This window comes from Thunnus thynnus, chromosome 11, assembly GCF_963924715.1.
Source record: "Thunnus thynnus chromosome 11, fThuThy2.1, whole genome shotgun sequence".
NCBI lineage: Eukaryota > Metazoa > Chordata > Actinopteri > Scombriformes > Scombridae > Thunnus > Thunnus thynnus.
This window is the reverse complement of record NC_089527.1, coordinates 32,951,433-32,964,894: the sequence shown is the minus strand read 5'-3', so window position 1 is coordinate 32,964,894 and position 13,462 is coordinate 32,951,433. Positions and strand designations below refer to the sequence as shown.

The window sequence follows — 13,462 nt, the reverse complement described above, 5'->3', positions numbered from 1 at the left end:
GATTCAAAGACTTGAGAGACATTGGGCTAAACAAAAGAACTCTGTTGTGTACAGAATATGGTAAAAAAAAAAAAAAAAAAAAAAAGATTTTAATCTGAGACCAAAGCTGATCTTACAAAAGGAATTATATCTTATGTTTAAAACTTCACTAAGGCCCTGTTCACACCTGGCATTAACAAGCGTCTTGAGTGACCACTTGTGATCGGATCTCACGTCCCTGCTCTATATGCAGATAAACATGAACATCATTTCCGTTTGCAAAAACGAGATTTGTTGTTTTTAACCGGTGCAAGGACCGGGGGTCTGCTCCGTCCAAAGCTGTGTTCAACTTGTTTGATAACAGGATAAACAAATATACAATGCATTGTGTGACGAAAATCAAATGCCTGTCCTGTTGATTTGCTCTAGCGCAGCACTGAACATATATATATAAAACAAATATAGAGTTATATTCAGCGATCTCCCCGCAGCTGCGTCTCCCCATTGAGGAAGAGACGCGGTGAGCACTTATGTAGGAGGCACAGCTTCACAACCTCATTGATTATTTAAATCTCCCAACACACTGACAGGATCGGTCAGGATCTAATGTTAATTAATGTTCTGTGTTCTTTTACCCATCCAAAAGGTGTGTTACATACACACAGTCCAGGTTCATACAGTGAAACCGTCCTCCTGATAAATCCTGAGCTCCTTTATGTCGAGCAGTGCAGCAAAACTGAAAACCAATCAACTTGACAGGATGAAGAAAACTATCTAAGTAAAACAAAATTAAACGTTTAGCTTCTGAAATATTTTTTTAGGTGAAAATCAAGTTATTTTCCGGTTTTGGTTTAATTTCTATTCCAACTGCCGAGTTGAAAAGGAAAACAGGTTAGGGGAACAGGAAAAACAGGAAAAAACAGGAAGTGGATTTAGCTTTTTCTTAATTCACATGAAAAATGGAAAAACAAAATAATTTTCTTTATCCTGTTGTCAAATAAGTTGAACACAGCTTTGGACCAGGAGGCAGCAATTCAATTCCCCTGCCTAGTCTGCTGGAAAATAGAGGACGTCAGTTGAGTAGATGATCCTTCAATGTGGCCCAGGACACATTACGTTTACACTTCTAAATGAATGTGGACACATGTGGCCCAGACCACCTCCGAATGTGGTCTGAGTGGTTGGATTTCAATGCTTCCTCAATGCATCTTGGACGTGTTCACACCTGTACTTAGAGATGTCCACTTGTGATCGGATCACCCGAGACGCACGTTAATGCCAGGTGTAAACAGGGTCTAAGACATCAGAGCCATGGGTAAATTACAAAAGGGCTGCCCAGATATGACTGTTCTCCCTGGGGATGACTGGCTGACAATGACTGGCTGGTCATCTTGAGAGATGGCTCGCTAGCAAGCTCTAACTCAAATCTCCAAATGTGTTTTTAAATACAAAGTAATTTGATAATAAAAAAAAATGATAATTTGATAGTTATTTCCCAGCACACACTGGTGCGTATGGTGACTTTGGGAACATATTTGGAACATAGATATGAATGTGCAAAGGCCTTTAAACATTGGGGGGCGTTTTTTTTGTGCGATTAATTTGTATGTAATATATTTCTGCGAAATGTTGTTTTTGTCATGACTTCTTTCACACAGAATATTACATGGCAAAAAAGCAACGTCATATTTTTTTTCATAACTAGGTCAATTTTTCTGAGCTTTCACACAGCAAATAAAGGGCATCAATCAATCACGAAGCGTAATCTGCACAGACAGCTGTTTATTGCGAAGGCCCACATGGGGTGTTGAGGAGGATATATAATATATCCCAAATATCCCATTGTATGTGTTTTGAACTTATTTACTTGTATCTATATACATATATCTACATTACTGTATCTACATTGATTGATCAAGGCTCCCAGTCTATCTGTGAGCTGCCTGTTTCACTGCAGGCTGACAGGTAGGCCAATGAATTAATATATTGATTCATGTAGGCTATCATGTATCATCATATGCATCATCATCATGTCTTCATAAATACAAACGCTCTTGATTTCTTCTCTTCGAGCTGACATGCAAACTAATTTGGTTCAGTAAATTTCTGCTGTCAGTCAGCCTGGTGAAGGCAATTTGTCCAGCTACTGTTCTCCCCAGAAGCTGCAGCTGAGAGACAGCTGCATCTGTGGACAGAGATGCTGAAGATGATCTTGTCCTCCTCCTCCTCACTCAACAAAAGAAGAGGAAAGCATTATATCTGTTCAATCCACACTGACTCTGACTCCAACCGGCGTGCAGTGTCTCTGTCCACAGAACCAACCGTCTGTCAGCAGCAGCTCCTTCGGCGCTGATAGGACAGCGGCTGGTCAAACTGTCTTCACCAGGCTGACTAACAGCAGAATGAGCTGTCACAAATTTGTGTTACTGTGTTTCTGTCACAAATTTGTTTTGCTACCAGTATGAATAGTTTTGATGCAAAATATTTGCAGGGGAGTATTTTGCATTTTCATGCCAGTGTGCAAAGGCCATTAGAGTTAGAGAAAATGAAAATGAAAAAGCCATATGGGGTGCAGTACAGAAAAAAGAAAACAGAAGACAACAAAAATGGCAAGGAGAAAGGTATGTAATTTTGATTGTTGACTTTACATTTTGTCAATTTTAGCAAATGGATCAATTATGCTATCATCATGTAATCTTATTAGTTAGCTAATGTAAGCTAAGCAGTGCTGGGGTCAGGAGAGTGTGATGTTAGCTAAGAACATAAACGTTATTGCCATTCAGGCGAAACTGTCATCAGGCTATCTGGAGTAAAACATATAAAAAGCAAGTTCAGCTATACAGTAATTTGTGTCATTTTCGTTGTGTCATGAAATTTAAATTTGAGTAAACAATGTTAGACTAGTTTTGGTGTAGTGAAGTGAGCTATAGCCAGTGTGTGTGGTATAAGGTTAGCGTTAACTCAGCTCAGCTGGTAATGCTACATTACTGTTAACTCACACTAGCCATGTTTCAATTAGATTTGCAAGAGAATTTAAAGCAAACCCTTGAAATGTTGCAAAAAGCAAAAATTAAGTGAGTGTCAATCAACTGGTTTGAAGCTAATAAACTAAGCTATGCAACACATAGTTTTATCAGAAGATGGCAGTATAGGCTTAAATAATCTGCGAGTAAACAGAGTAGAAGAAGCAGAGATTGCCAACTGGAAACAAAACAAATAGATATATCGCCTTGATGAGAGAAAAATGGACAAAAGTCCTCAGGAATTTGTTTCAATTGGGCAAGTTGTAATTGTTCTTTCATGTCAGCTAGTTTTGGCCATGCTTCATGCTATCAGAAGATGCCGAGAGTGGAAACAGCTGATCAGTCATGTGAGTTGAATGTTTGCTACGTCATTATTTATTCAACAAATTTTGTGCATAAACTCTTTTTCGACATTTCCAAAATCCACCTCAAGAAAGTGTTAAAACTTTTTTGTGAAATTGAGGAAGTTTTTTTTTTTTTTTTTTTTTTTTTAGAATTTTGGCATTTCTGTTAAGTTTTTCTAATGCAATACTTCAAAATGTGCATAAAAGTAGGTTGATGGAAACACGGCTAATAACCCAGTCAAAAGGTTAAGGTTACCTCACACCAACCCTGGTGTGTGTGTGTGTGTGTGTGTGTGTGTGTTTATTCTGGGTTGGAATGAAAAAAGTGTCAGGGCAGGCTGTCCAAATTGGGAATGGAAACATGTACATGAGTACACATGTACTCGCTGGTGAATTTATAATCGTTTAGAAAAAAACTGTACACAATGCTGTTTTTTTAAAATAGACAACCCATGCACAAAACGAATGGATGAAGAAAAATAATATCCATTGCTAAGCAATCACAGATATGGTCCTACAATCTGAACTAAAAAACATTATTCACACTGGAGAAAAACTGACAGATAATGGTTTAAAAAGTAAGAGTAAATGTTCCCACCCCTAGTCCAAATACACCAAAATGCAAATGCTTAATAACTTCATAATAGCCTAGATATTATTTAACACATGGAAATGATTCAAATGTTGATAATACACGTTTTTGTTAATATTGTTGTATCATATTTATCATTTTAGATTCCCTTTTAAAATATCTGGGACCACAACATGCTTGACTGTAAATTTGATTCAGGTCTGGCCCTCTCCATGTTCAATAAAGATCCACCTGAACATGACTTCAATAACCCCTCAGACACTTTAGCTCTATTTTGTTTTTTATTTTTCATAAAAAAAGTTTAATTTAGTTTTTAATTGGTTGAGAGCACAAGTCCTAGAGGGACATCCTCTCAACATGATCTTACCCTAACTTAAACCAAGTTAGTTGCCTAACCCTAGCCATACCTTAACCATAGCTTATTTGCCATAACCATGATCTTTCTCTATCTCTATCTCCAGGGTTTTGCAGAATCATCCATTATTGATGTTCTTATCTGGTAATAGGCTTGGAACAAGATGTAAAATGAAAAGCAAGCACTATGAATTGTAAAATAGGAAAACATTGCTCAGTTCTCCACCATACACTAATTGTTGCCCTCATTATCTTGTTGGCCCTGAACATGGTCACAGCACCCTCTTTAAGGAAGTTTGTATATTTGCATATTTTCTATAAATGCAGGAATAAATATGATTGAAAGTTAATTTGAAAATAAAGGTACTGTGCTTTAAAGTCATCATCATTAATTATTAAATAGGATATCATTAATTAGTAGTGCAATTTAGTTTGTTGTGAAGTGATGTTGTCAACATCTCTAGATCCAGAAAATGTTCCTCTCCTTTCATTACAGCAGAAATTAAGCTCATTCTTTATTTATTCATATATATTTATTTCATCCACTGCAGACTTGAATAAATAAAACTCTTGAAACACTTGAAAAACACTCTTCCAGTTTTTCTTTTTAGTTTGAATAGAAAACAAGGAGCAGAAAACTCTTCCATTACAGTTGACATACAAAAGAAACGTGACTGTCACCATAAAACATCAAAGTCCAAAATACACACTAGTTTAAAAAACACCTGCAAACCAGAGCTACGTTGTGGAGTCAAAGTTACGTCAGCAGAAAGGTGATGATGGTCTTCACATCACTGCAATAACTAAACATAGTGCAGCTACATCATCTGTGTGGGTTCAGATCCTTTTAAAAGAACACGACCGGGCCTGTTCTCTACCAGGATGAGCAACACAACAAAGCCAAACAAGATGGTCAAAACATGGAGACCTTCACCGGTCATGTCTGTACTTACACAGATACAAAGTAGGCTGATTCTGACCTCTTTGCCATTAAAGGCAAACTCAGTTTTGTTTGTACATCCTGGGTTAGCTTAGCTTTGCATAAAGGTGTGAAAAGGCTAGCTTAGTTCTGTCCAAAGGTAGCAAAATCTGCCTACCAGCACCTTTAAACCTCAACATCAATGCCTTGTATCTCATTTGTTTAATTTGTACATAAACTGAACAGTAAAAAAATGTGGTTTTATGTGAGATTGTTTCAAGATACAAAATGTTAATTAGTGAACTTCAGAATTTTCCGTTTTCAGTCTTTATGCTAAGCTAAGCTAAGCAGCTGCTGGCTGTAACTTTTAACGTAACAGACAGGTTATATAAGAAGTTACAGTTTTATCGATCTTCTCATGGGGACAGAACAGTGACAGTCACTTAAAATAAAATTTGGCATTGAAAACAAAACCTGAACTGAAAAAGGAAACACTGGTATCGAAACACTTGTATTGGAAAAAAGTTGTATTAAATAAAACACGGGCATTAAAACAATTACAATCTTACAATCTTTTTTTATTTCATATTTTTTGCATTATGATGTGTTTTTCAATGTCATTCTTCAGATTTTTTCCTCATGTCTGTCTTTTCTCAGTGACAGATTTTTTTTAGGCTGTTGTTTTTTTCAGTGTCACTGGTTTTCAGTTTCAATTTTCTGTTCTTCAGTTTCCACTTTCTGTCAGCATTTTGACATAGAGAGGAGGGCCCTTGCTGTGATTTTGAGCCAGAATGTTGTAATTTTCGTTCTAGGACTATTAATATGTCATTTTATTAAGACTCAATATTTTTTCAGGCAAGAAAGTAACCATGTAGATTTCCAATAATAATTCCCAATCAACAGAAAGTTGAAACTGAAAACTAGTGTCACTGAAAAAAGAGAAATGAAGAAAAACTCTGAAGATTGATATTAAAAAACACATCACAATGCAAAAAAATATCTAAATAAAATAAGATTGTAAGATTGTAATCTTTTAATGCCTGTGTTTTATTTTTCGGTTGAAATTTTTTCAGTACCAATACTTGTTTTCCAATACAAGTGTTTCAATGCCTTGTTTCCTTTTTCAGTTTAGGATTTGTTTTCAATGCCAAATTTTATGATGTCAAAATTTAACCGTTGCTGTTCTGGCCCCATACTCATCTAACTCTGCAAGAAAGCATACAAGTTTATCTCAAAATGTCACATTTTTTCTACCACGCTTGAAGAAACACGTAGCTTTACAAGTTGTTATTTCTGTATATTGACATAAAACAACGTGTAAAACTATGTCCATCTGATCCACTTCAACATTTTTTTCTGGCTCCTGCAGAGGACAGTGACATCCCCATTCTTCTTAATCCTGCTTACAAAGTTCTGTTTGCCTCAGTTTTTTACCAACTGGGGAAACAGCTGTCACTGAGCACAACACCAGAAAAAAAAAAAAAAAAACCTGAGATGTGAGCAAAGATTTAGAGGTCTGGAATCAGGGTACAATTTTATATTGATTTTTTTAAACAGAAAATTAAACTGATATGTATTGCATGTAACAGACAGACATGATGTAAACAAACCTAATTTTTACCAAACATATTGGAAGAGAAAGGCCAATGTTAAAATATATACCCAATCTCTCTGTTGTAAACATCAATTAGATGTATCTAGTAATTATCTAATGGGCCATTTTAAACTACTGCACTGTACAGTTGTGCACATACACATATTTTTATGCAACCAACATTTTTGGCATGTTCACATTCAGTCTCCCTCATGTGAAGTAAACTGGGGGTTTGTTTTTGTTTAGTACAGTCGACCCATTTTAAAGATTTGTTTAAACTCTCTTTAAACTCAGTGTTACGTGCGTAACATTTCTACAGCTGTCCATTCATTTGGACAGACACAAAAAGTTGTGGTCTACTCTGCAAAAGCAGAATCTGACTTTTCTGTTTGTATGTGAGTGCAGGTTGCTGACTTGCTGTAAAGCTAAAAGCAGGCATCTGCTACGCTAATATTTCTCTTCATTACTTTTGTTTAAGAGCTGTCTCAGCGTTTCTGTTGCCTGAATCCTTTCCTGAGCCACAGTTGGCTAACATCTCCTGACCTGCTGTGATAACAGTGGAGGTGCCAATAAACAACTTGCTCGCTGCATGCTTTGCCAAAAAAAACCCCTCATTTTCTTTCTGAATAACAGACTGTAATTGACTGTAATTAACAGACCATAATTACAGTCACTCTGTGCAACATTAAGTGCAATGAGCGCCATCTCTCTCTTAACTCTTAATATACCCTGAGTTAACCCGAGCCTTCTCATTACGTGAAGAAGAGTTCTGGTCCAAAATGAAATAGCCACTACTTCAAAAAGGGACACTGATACAATTTGTAGTAAAAACTTTTGACCAACTTCAGTATTTTTAGAAAGGTTATTGGCTTGTAAAATTATAAACTCTTCCCAAGCTGGATCCCTTAAATCAATATGTAGCATCTTGGAAGTGAATCCTTTATCAAAACCATGATAAACCACCAACATTTAGAGGAAATGTCAACATACAGTTTCGTTGTAAATTGTGGCATAAAAAAATTACTCGCATGATATTCTTCCTTACATTCTACCTTTACTCACATTCATTTTCACCTGTGTCTTACTTCTTTTTGCTTTTGGTTTTTAAGGATTCTCATATAGTAGAACATAGTAGTTTTTACACAATCAATGGATGTATTAATAGAGCTGGATACAGTGTTTCAGAGTTGGCCAAGATGCCAATTTGTACCAGTGACCAAACACAGTACTGCAACAAAACATATCTCATGCCCCTAGAAGAATTTTCCCAGTTGACCGCCATTATTAAAGAGATATCTGTAAAACTGTAGACATGACACCTTGACCAACAAACAATTTCAATTATTGCTCTTCATATTATGGAATTTTAAACTGTCATGATTTAATATTTGTAAAACTTTCTCGGAGCAGAAAAGCTGTTTTATGTGTATGACATCATCTCAGTGTAAAGCCTACAGGACATAAGGGAAAAAGACACACTAACTGGTAAGCTGGTTTTGATTTATACAACCATCACACGCCCAAACAGCACAGTGGTTTGTAATACTATGAGGAAGGCTTTTACAACACTGTTATCATGGTGACAATCATTTTAGTTAGGTAACCAGCAAAATGACTCCTTTCACATCACAATCTACCGGGAATGTGTGCTTGCATGTATTTTATTACCTAACATTGTAAATGATTTGTAAATGACAGTTTAGGTTGGTTATTTTTTGCTGGATGATCCTGATTTTTTTGTTGTTGCCGGTGTCCTGTGTGTTGGGATGCTATGTGTGCCAATACAGTGGTCTCGAATTAACATGCTGTATGTGCATGCGGATGTGTACTAAGCTCTACAAAGTGAAAGAAAGAAAACAAAAAGAAAATAAAGAAACCAGAAGGAGAAGTACCTGTCTTTGTGTAAATGCTAGGTTAGCAACTTTTGTTGGAATGAATGTGTGCTATCTTGAAACACTGTACCCATTTTTAAGATATTTTCAGATTGAATGCTGAGCAAATTTTCATCCTGTTTAAAGGTATCCTGTAGAGTTTTTGACCATTAGTAGTGTTATGAAGCAATGATTCTATGGGCGGGTCCCCATTTTGTTTGTATCTTGCATGTGCACAAGCACGTTATTCCATTGATGTACAGTTGGTGGCGGTAACATGCAAAAAAAAAACTTAGCGATGTGCTAACAAAGGCAGGGAAGAAGAGTCCTAGCAAACAAACATGGATGTAAATAATGCACAATATAAAATATAAAATTACTTTTGCAAATGTTTTGGAGGAAGATGCACTCAACATGTTTGTTAGACCTCAGTGTGTTTTAGTGAATAACACTGAATGTCAACATAATTTTTGTTTGTTTACAAGAAAACTCCACAAGGAACCTTTAAATCATGCAAAAAAAAAAAAGTTAATTCACCACAAAGAGCCAGTGAACTAACAGTACAGACGTCAATAGTCAATTAGCCTGTGTGTGGGTTGAGTGAGATGAAATATTGTCAACTCACACAAATGCATTTTTGCTCCACCTAGAGCAAATTTGTGTCATTTGCTCAAAGTTTTCTTTTGACTTTATTTGCCTTCGGACAGCATTTAAAATTCACTTAGCATTCAGTCAGAGCTAGAGCTGTTTTTTGAACCAAATCCATGTCAAGTCTCGTATCTACATCTCTGGTCTGAACACACCTTGATAATACATCCATGGTACAAGCCCACCCTCATGCATTAATTCATCCTCTGTCCTTCACAACAAGAACAGAATAAGAAGTGTGACTTTTACAATGGATACACCTGCAGTTAAATCTACTTCATTTGCTCAACTCATCTTACATCCTTACATCATCATATTAATAACAATAATTTTCCTCTCTCTTGTAAATAAAATTTTCAAACTCAACAATCATATACATTTATACACACTACAAATATAGATTTATGTATGTTGTCTCTCTCTAACATCAGTACCTCATTGGCATCTGCTTTCATCTCCATGTTGTTATTGTCAACAGAAAACACCTCAGAAGCAGCATGAGGTTTTCCTTCCCTTTTTGGCAGCTTTATCTGACCTCCGCAAGTGTCTGGAGTCCCGGTGTGTGAGGCTCATCCAGGCTCTCCCTCCCCAACACTAACATCTGGTAAGGTGGCAAGAAATCCAGCTTAATCCCTGCTGATCCACCAAAAGGTATGATGGGAGGTAGAGGCCACCTGGCTGATCCCAAGAAGCCGAAATTAAGGGGTAGCTGAGGTCACTGAAGCGGAGCTGGAAGATGTAATATTGTGAAGAATCTGCAAATTATTTTTACCCTTATGTCCAAAGAGTTAGTTATAAAATGGGTAAGTAATGTCACTTTTTGTCGTGGGAACATGCCCAAGAGTGTGTGACATCATTTATATGGGCAGTCTTTCTTTTTCATCTGTCTCCTTTAACTCTCAGACTGAAAGACATTGATAGACTCAACATCTTTAAAAAAGATTAAGTGAAAAATAAAATGATATATTTTCCCAGACTAATTTCATTTCTGGCAGTGAGGAACAAGGCTCTGGAACAGCACTGAGACCAAAAAAAATTAGACTTTGGTGATTTTAATCCATGAACAAGCACTGGTTGACAGTTTGGGTAGAAGTTTGTTTTGTTGTAAGCAGGAACTCACAAACCTCATTCAACTGATTCAGATCCTGCTGACGAGGCAGGGATAAGACACTGGATGAATCTGAGGATAGGAATTGGGGAAAACCCTCTAAAGTTGCTCTGAAAATGCACTGAAATGCATAGGTTTATACGTTATTCTCTATTTTCTTGATGGGTTGCAGTACTCATGACTGTATTTCTAAATTCCTTACCGGGAGGCACTTTGTCTGTGGCACCTTGACACTGGACCTTGAACCCTTCTCTTCCAACTATGATGTGACAGCAGAAGTTAAAATTGTATCTAACCCATGACTTGCACAGAATCAACCTTGACGCAGGGTTTTATCTGTTTTAGAGGAGCTCTGCCAGCCACACTCACACACAGCTCTCATCTTTGTCTCCATGGCTTTTGTCTGGTCTACACTTCTCTGTTTCCCGCCCAGGTAAAGAAAATTCCTTCACTTCGCCACTAGAGTGCGCTGCTCCATTTCGTAACTTCCTGATGTCGCCCAGGGGAAGCTGGGTGGAGCTGTAAGCCAGCGGTGGGATAGTGTTCACCAGGATGAGCTGAAGAGGCTTTTTCTCCGGCTGGTACTGGCAGCGAACGTAGCGTAGGAATGCTGCGCGGTATGTTTTATTAAACAGTGTGTAGACCAGTGGATTGACTGCGGATGACAGGTATCCAACCCAGACAAAAACATTAAGAAGGCCTCCCATGAGTCCCGCGTCACACACCGCCGGGTCACACACCACCACCAGCACATTGGTAATGAAAAATGGACACCACATGACCACAAAGAGAAAAAACACCACCCCGAGGACCTTAGATGCCTTCTGCTCATTGCTGATTGACTGCATGGTGCGGCGGCCAAACAGCGAGCCAGAGACACTACCGCGGTCGCCTGCAAGGCCACCGCTACTCCCTCTGCCGCCGGCTTCACGGCTTATTGAGCGCCTTAACAGTTTCTCAGAGGAGAGTGAGGTTTGTGGTAGGAAGCTCAAAGTAAATGTTGTGCTCCATTTGGGCCGTGGGACCAGCTGGTCCAAGCAGAGGGTGGCTTCATTCTGCAGGGCATTGATGGTCAGGAAGTAGGTGATGACCATGATGGTGAGAGGGACGAAGAAGGCCACGAAGGAGCCGACCAGCACAAAGTTGTTATCTGTCAGCAGGCAGCTGCCATCTTTGAAGACCTTGGAGTGGTCCCTGAGTCCCAGCACAGGAATTGGCATCGAGATCCCTGCAGAGAGGAAGGAAACAGACCAACAACAGAGACATTAGGAGAAATTTACAAACCCACAACACTCTCTGTGATTCATGTATATATTTGTGGTTGTTTCCATGTTGGTGAGAGGAAAGCTGGTTGATTTCCTGCAGTAGTGGAAGTAATGCAACAAATTTAAATTGCTCCATTACAAGTAAAAGCCAAAATTTTTGCTTAAAATAATACTTAAATTGAAGTACATTAGTATTATCAACAAACTCTTTGTAAGCAGTGCCACATCATTTTTGAGCTAGGGTCAAGGGTTAAGGCAACCAACTGTTCCCTTGACCATCTTCTTTCTGCACTCATTAAGAAGATCTTAAATAGTATATCAAACATGGTCATAAATATTATTAATACATCCCTTAGGAGTTTTTCCTTATAACTTCAAAACTGCTGTTGTGAAACTTCTACTGAAGAAACCTAACTTAGATTGTGGAGCCAGGTTCTTTTTGAGGTTTCTTCCTGTTAAAGGGGAGTTTTTCCTTACTGCTGTTGCCAAGGGAATGCTCATGGGGGAATTGTTGGGTCTCTGTAAATGAAAGAGTATTGTCTAGACCAGCTGTGTGTGAAAAATGCCTTGAGATGACTTTTGTTGTGATTTGGCACTATATAAATAAAATTGAATTGAAATCAATTGAAAAACTGCTCTCACTAAGATAATTAGTGATCTGACACTTAGCACTGATGCTAATAAATAATAAATTGCCTCGAGAGCTGGGTTGGCTTCACAGAGTGTGTTTTAAACTGGTTCCGGACATACATTACAGGAAGGAAATTTTTCATTAGTCTTGGGGAACATGTGTTGTTGAGACAAAACACAGTTGTGCATATCTGTTGAACCAAGCGATCCAGATGTTTTAAACTCCCCGACTGCCTGTATGTCTGCAATCAATAAATGGATGAGTAATAACTTTTTAAAATTAAACAAAGAGCAGACAGAAATCTTATTAATTGGCCCTAAAGCAAAAAGGGATGAGCTCTTTAAAAGACTAAGTCCCATATAAACAAAGTAACCAAAACAGCATTCTTTCACCTCAGAAATATTGCCAAGGTTCAACCATTCCTAACTCAGCAAGATGCTGAAAAACTAATTCATGCTTTTATCGCAAGTAGGTTGGACTTTAGGGGCCTTCCTAAAAAGTCCATTGAAAGATTACACCTTATTCAGAACTCTGCTGCTAGACTACTAACAAAAACAGAAAACACATCACTCCAGTCTTGGCTGGACTACACTGCCTCCCTGTGTCTTCCACAATCGATTTCAAAGTCCTTCCTGCTGTTTGTAAAGCTCTCAATGTGTTAGGGCTGACCTACATCACAGACTCCCTGTTGCTTTATGTTCCTTCATGAGCCCTTAGATCTTCTACTGCAGCCTTGGTAGATACCCATAACCCTACCCAAAAGAAAACTGGAGATGCAGCTCTCTTCAATTATGGTCCCAAATTATGCAACACCTTACCCAAAAAGCCTTTCTATAGCACCATATCACACCATTTCTTATGCACCATATCCTACCATCTTTAAGACATTTTATTGCATTTTAAGACATTTTTATATTATTTCATTGATTGATTTTGTGCTTTACATAAGAATTTATAAGTTGTTCTTTTCTTTTTTTTAATGCAAAGCACTGTTTTTCTTGTTTGCGTCCCTTTAATCTATGCATGTTTCCTGTTTAATGTTCTTAATGTCTGTCTTTTGCTTTTTATCTCTTTAATGTGAAGCACTTTGAGCTACATTTTGCTTGAAAGGTGCTATACAAATAAAGTTTATTA

General features: G+C 37.7%; 1 protein-coding gene across 1 annotated transcript; it reads right to left on the bottom strand.

The window, feature by feature from the left end:
* Positions 1–4,865: 4,865 nt before the first annotated feature.
* On the bottom strand, positions 4,866–13,196 carry htr2aa (5-hydroxytryptamine (serotonin) receptor 2A, genome duplicate a). The gene has a single exon (XM_067604515.1). The coding sequence runs from the start codon at positions 11,650–11,652 to the stop codon at positions 10,798–10,800; it is 855 nt and encodes a 284-aa protein (XP_067460616.1). The 5' UTR covers positions 11,653–13,196; the 3' UTR covers positions 4,866–10,797.
* Between the last annotated feature and the right edge of the window lie 266 nt (positions 13,197–13,462).

Excerpts from the sequence above, each read along its gene's own strand:
- htr2aa (XM_067604515.1), bottom strand. The coding sequence starts at position 11,652 with ATGCCAATTCCTGTGCTGGGACTCAGGGACCACTCCAAGGTCTTCAAA.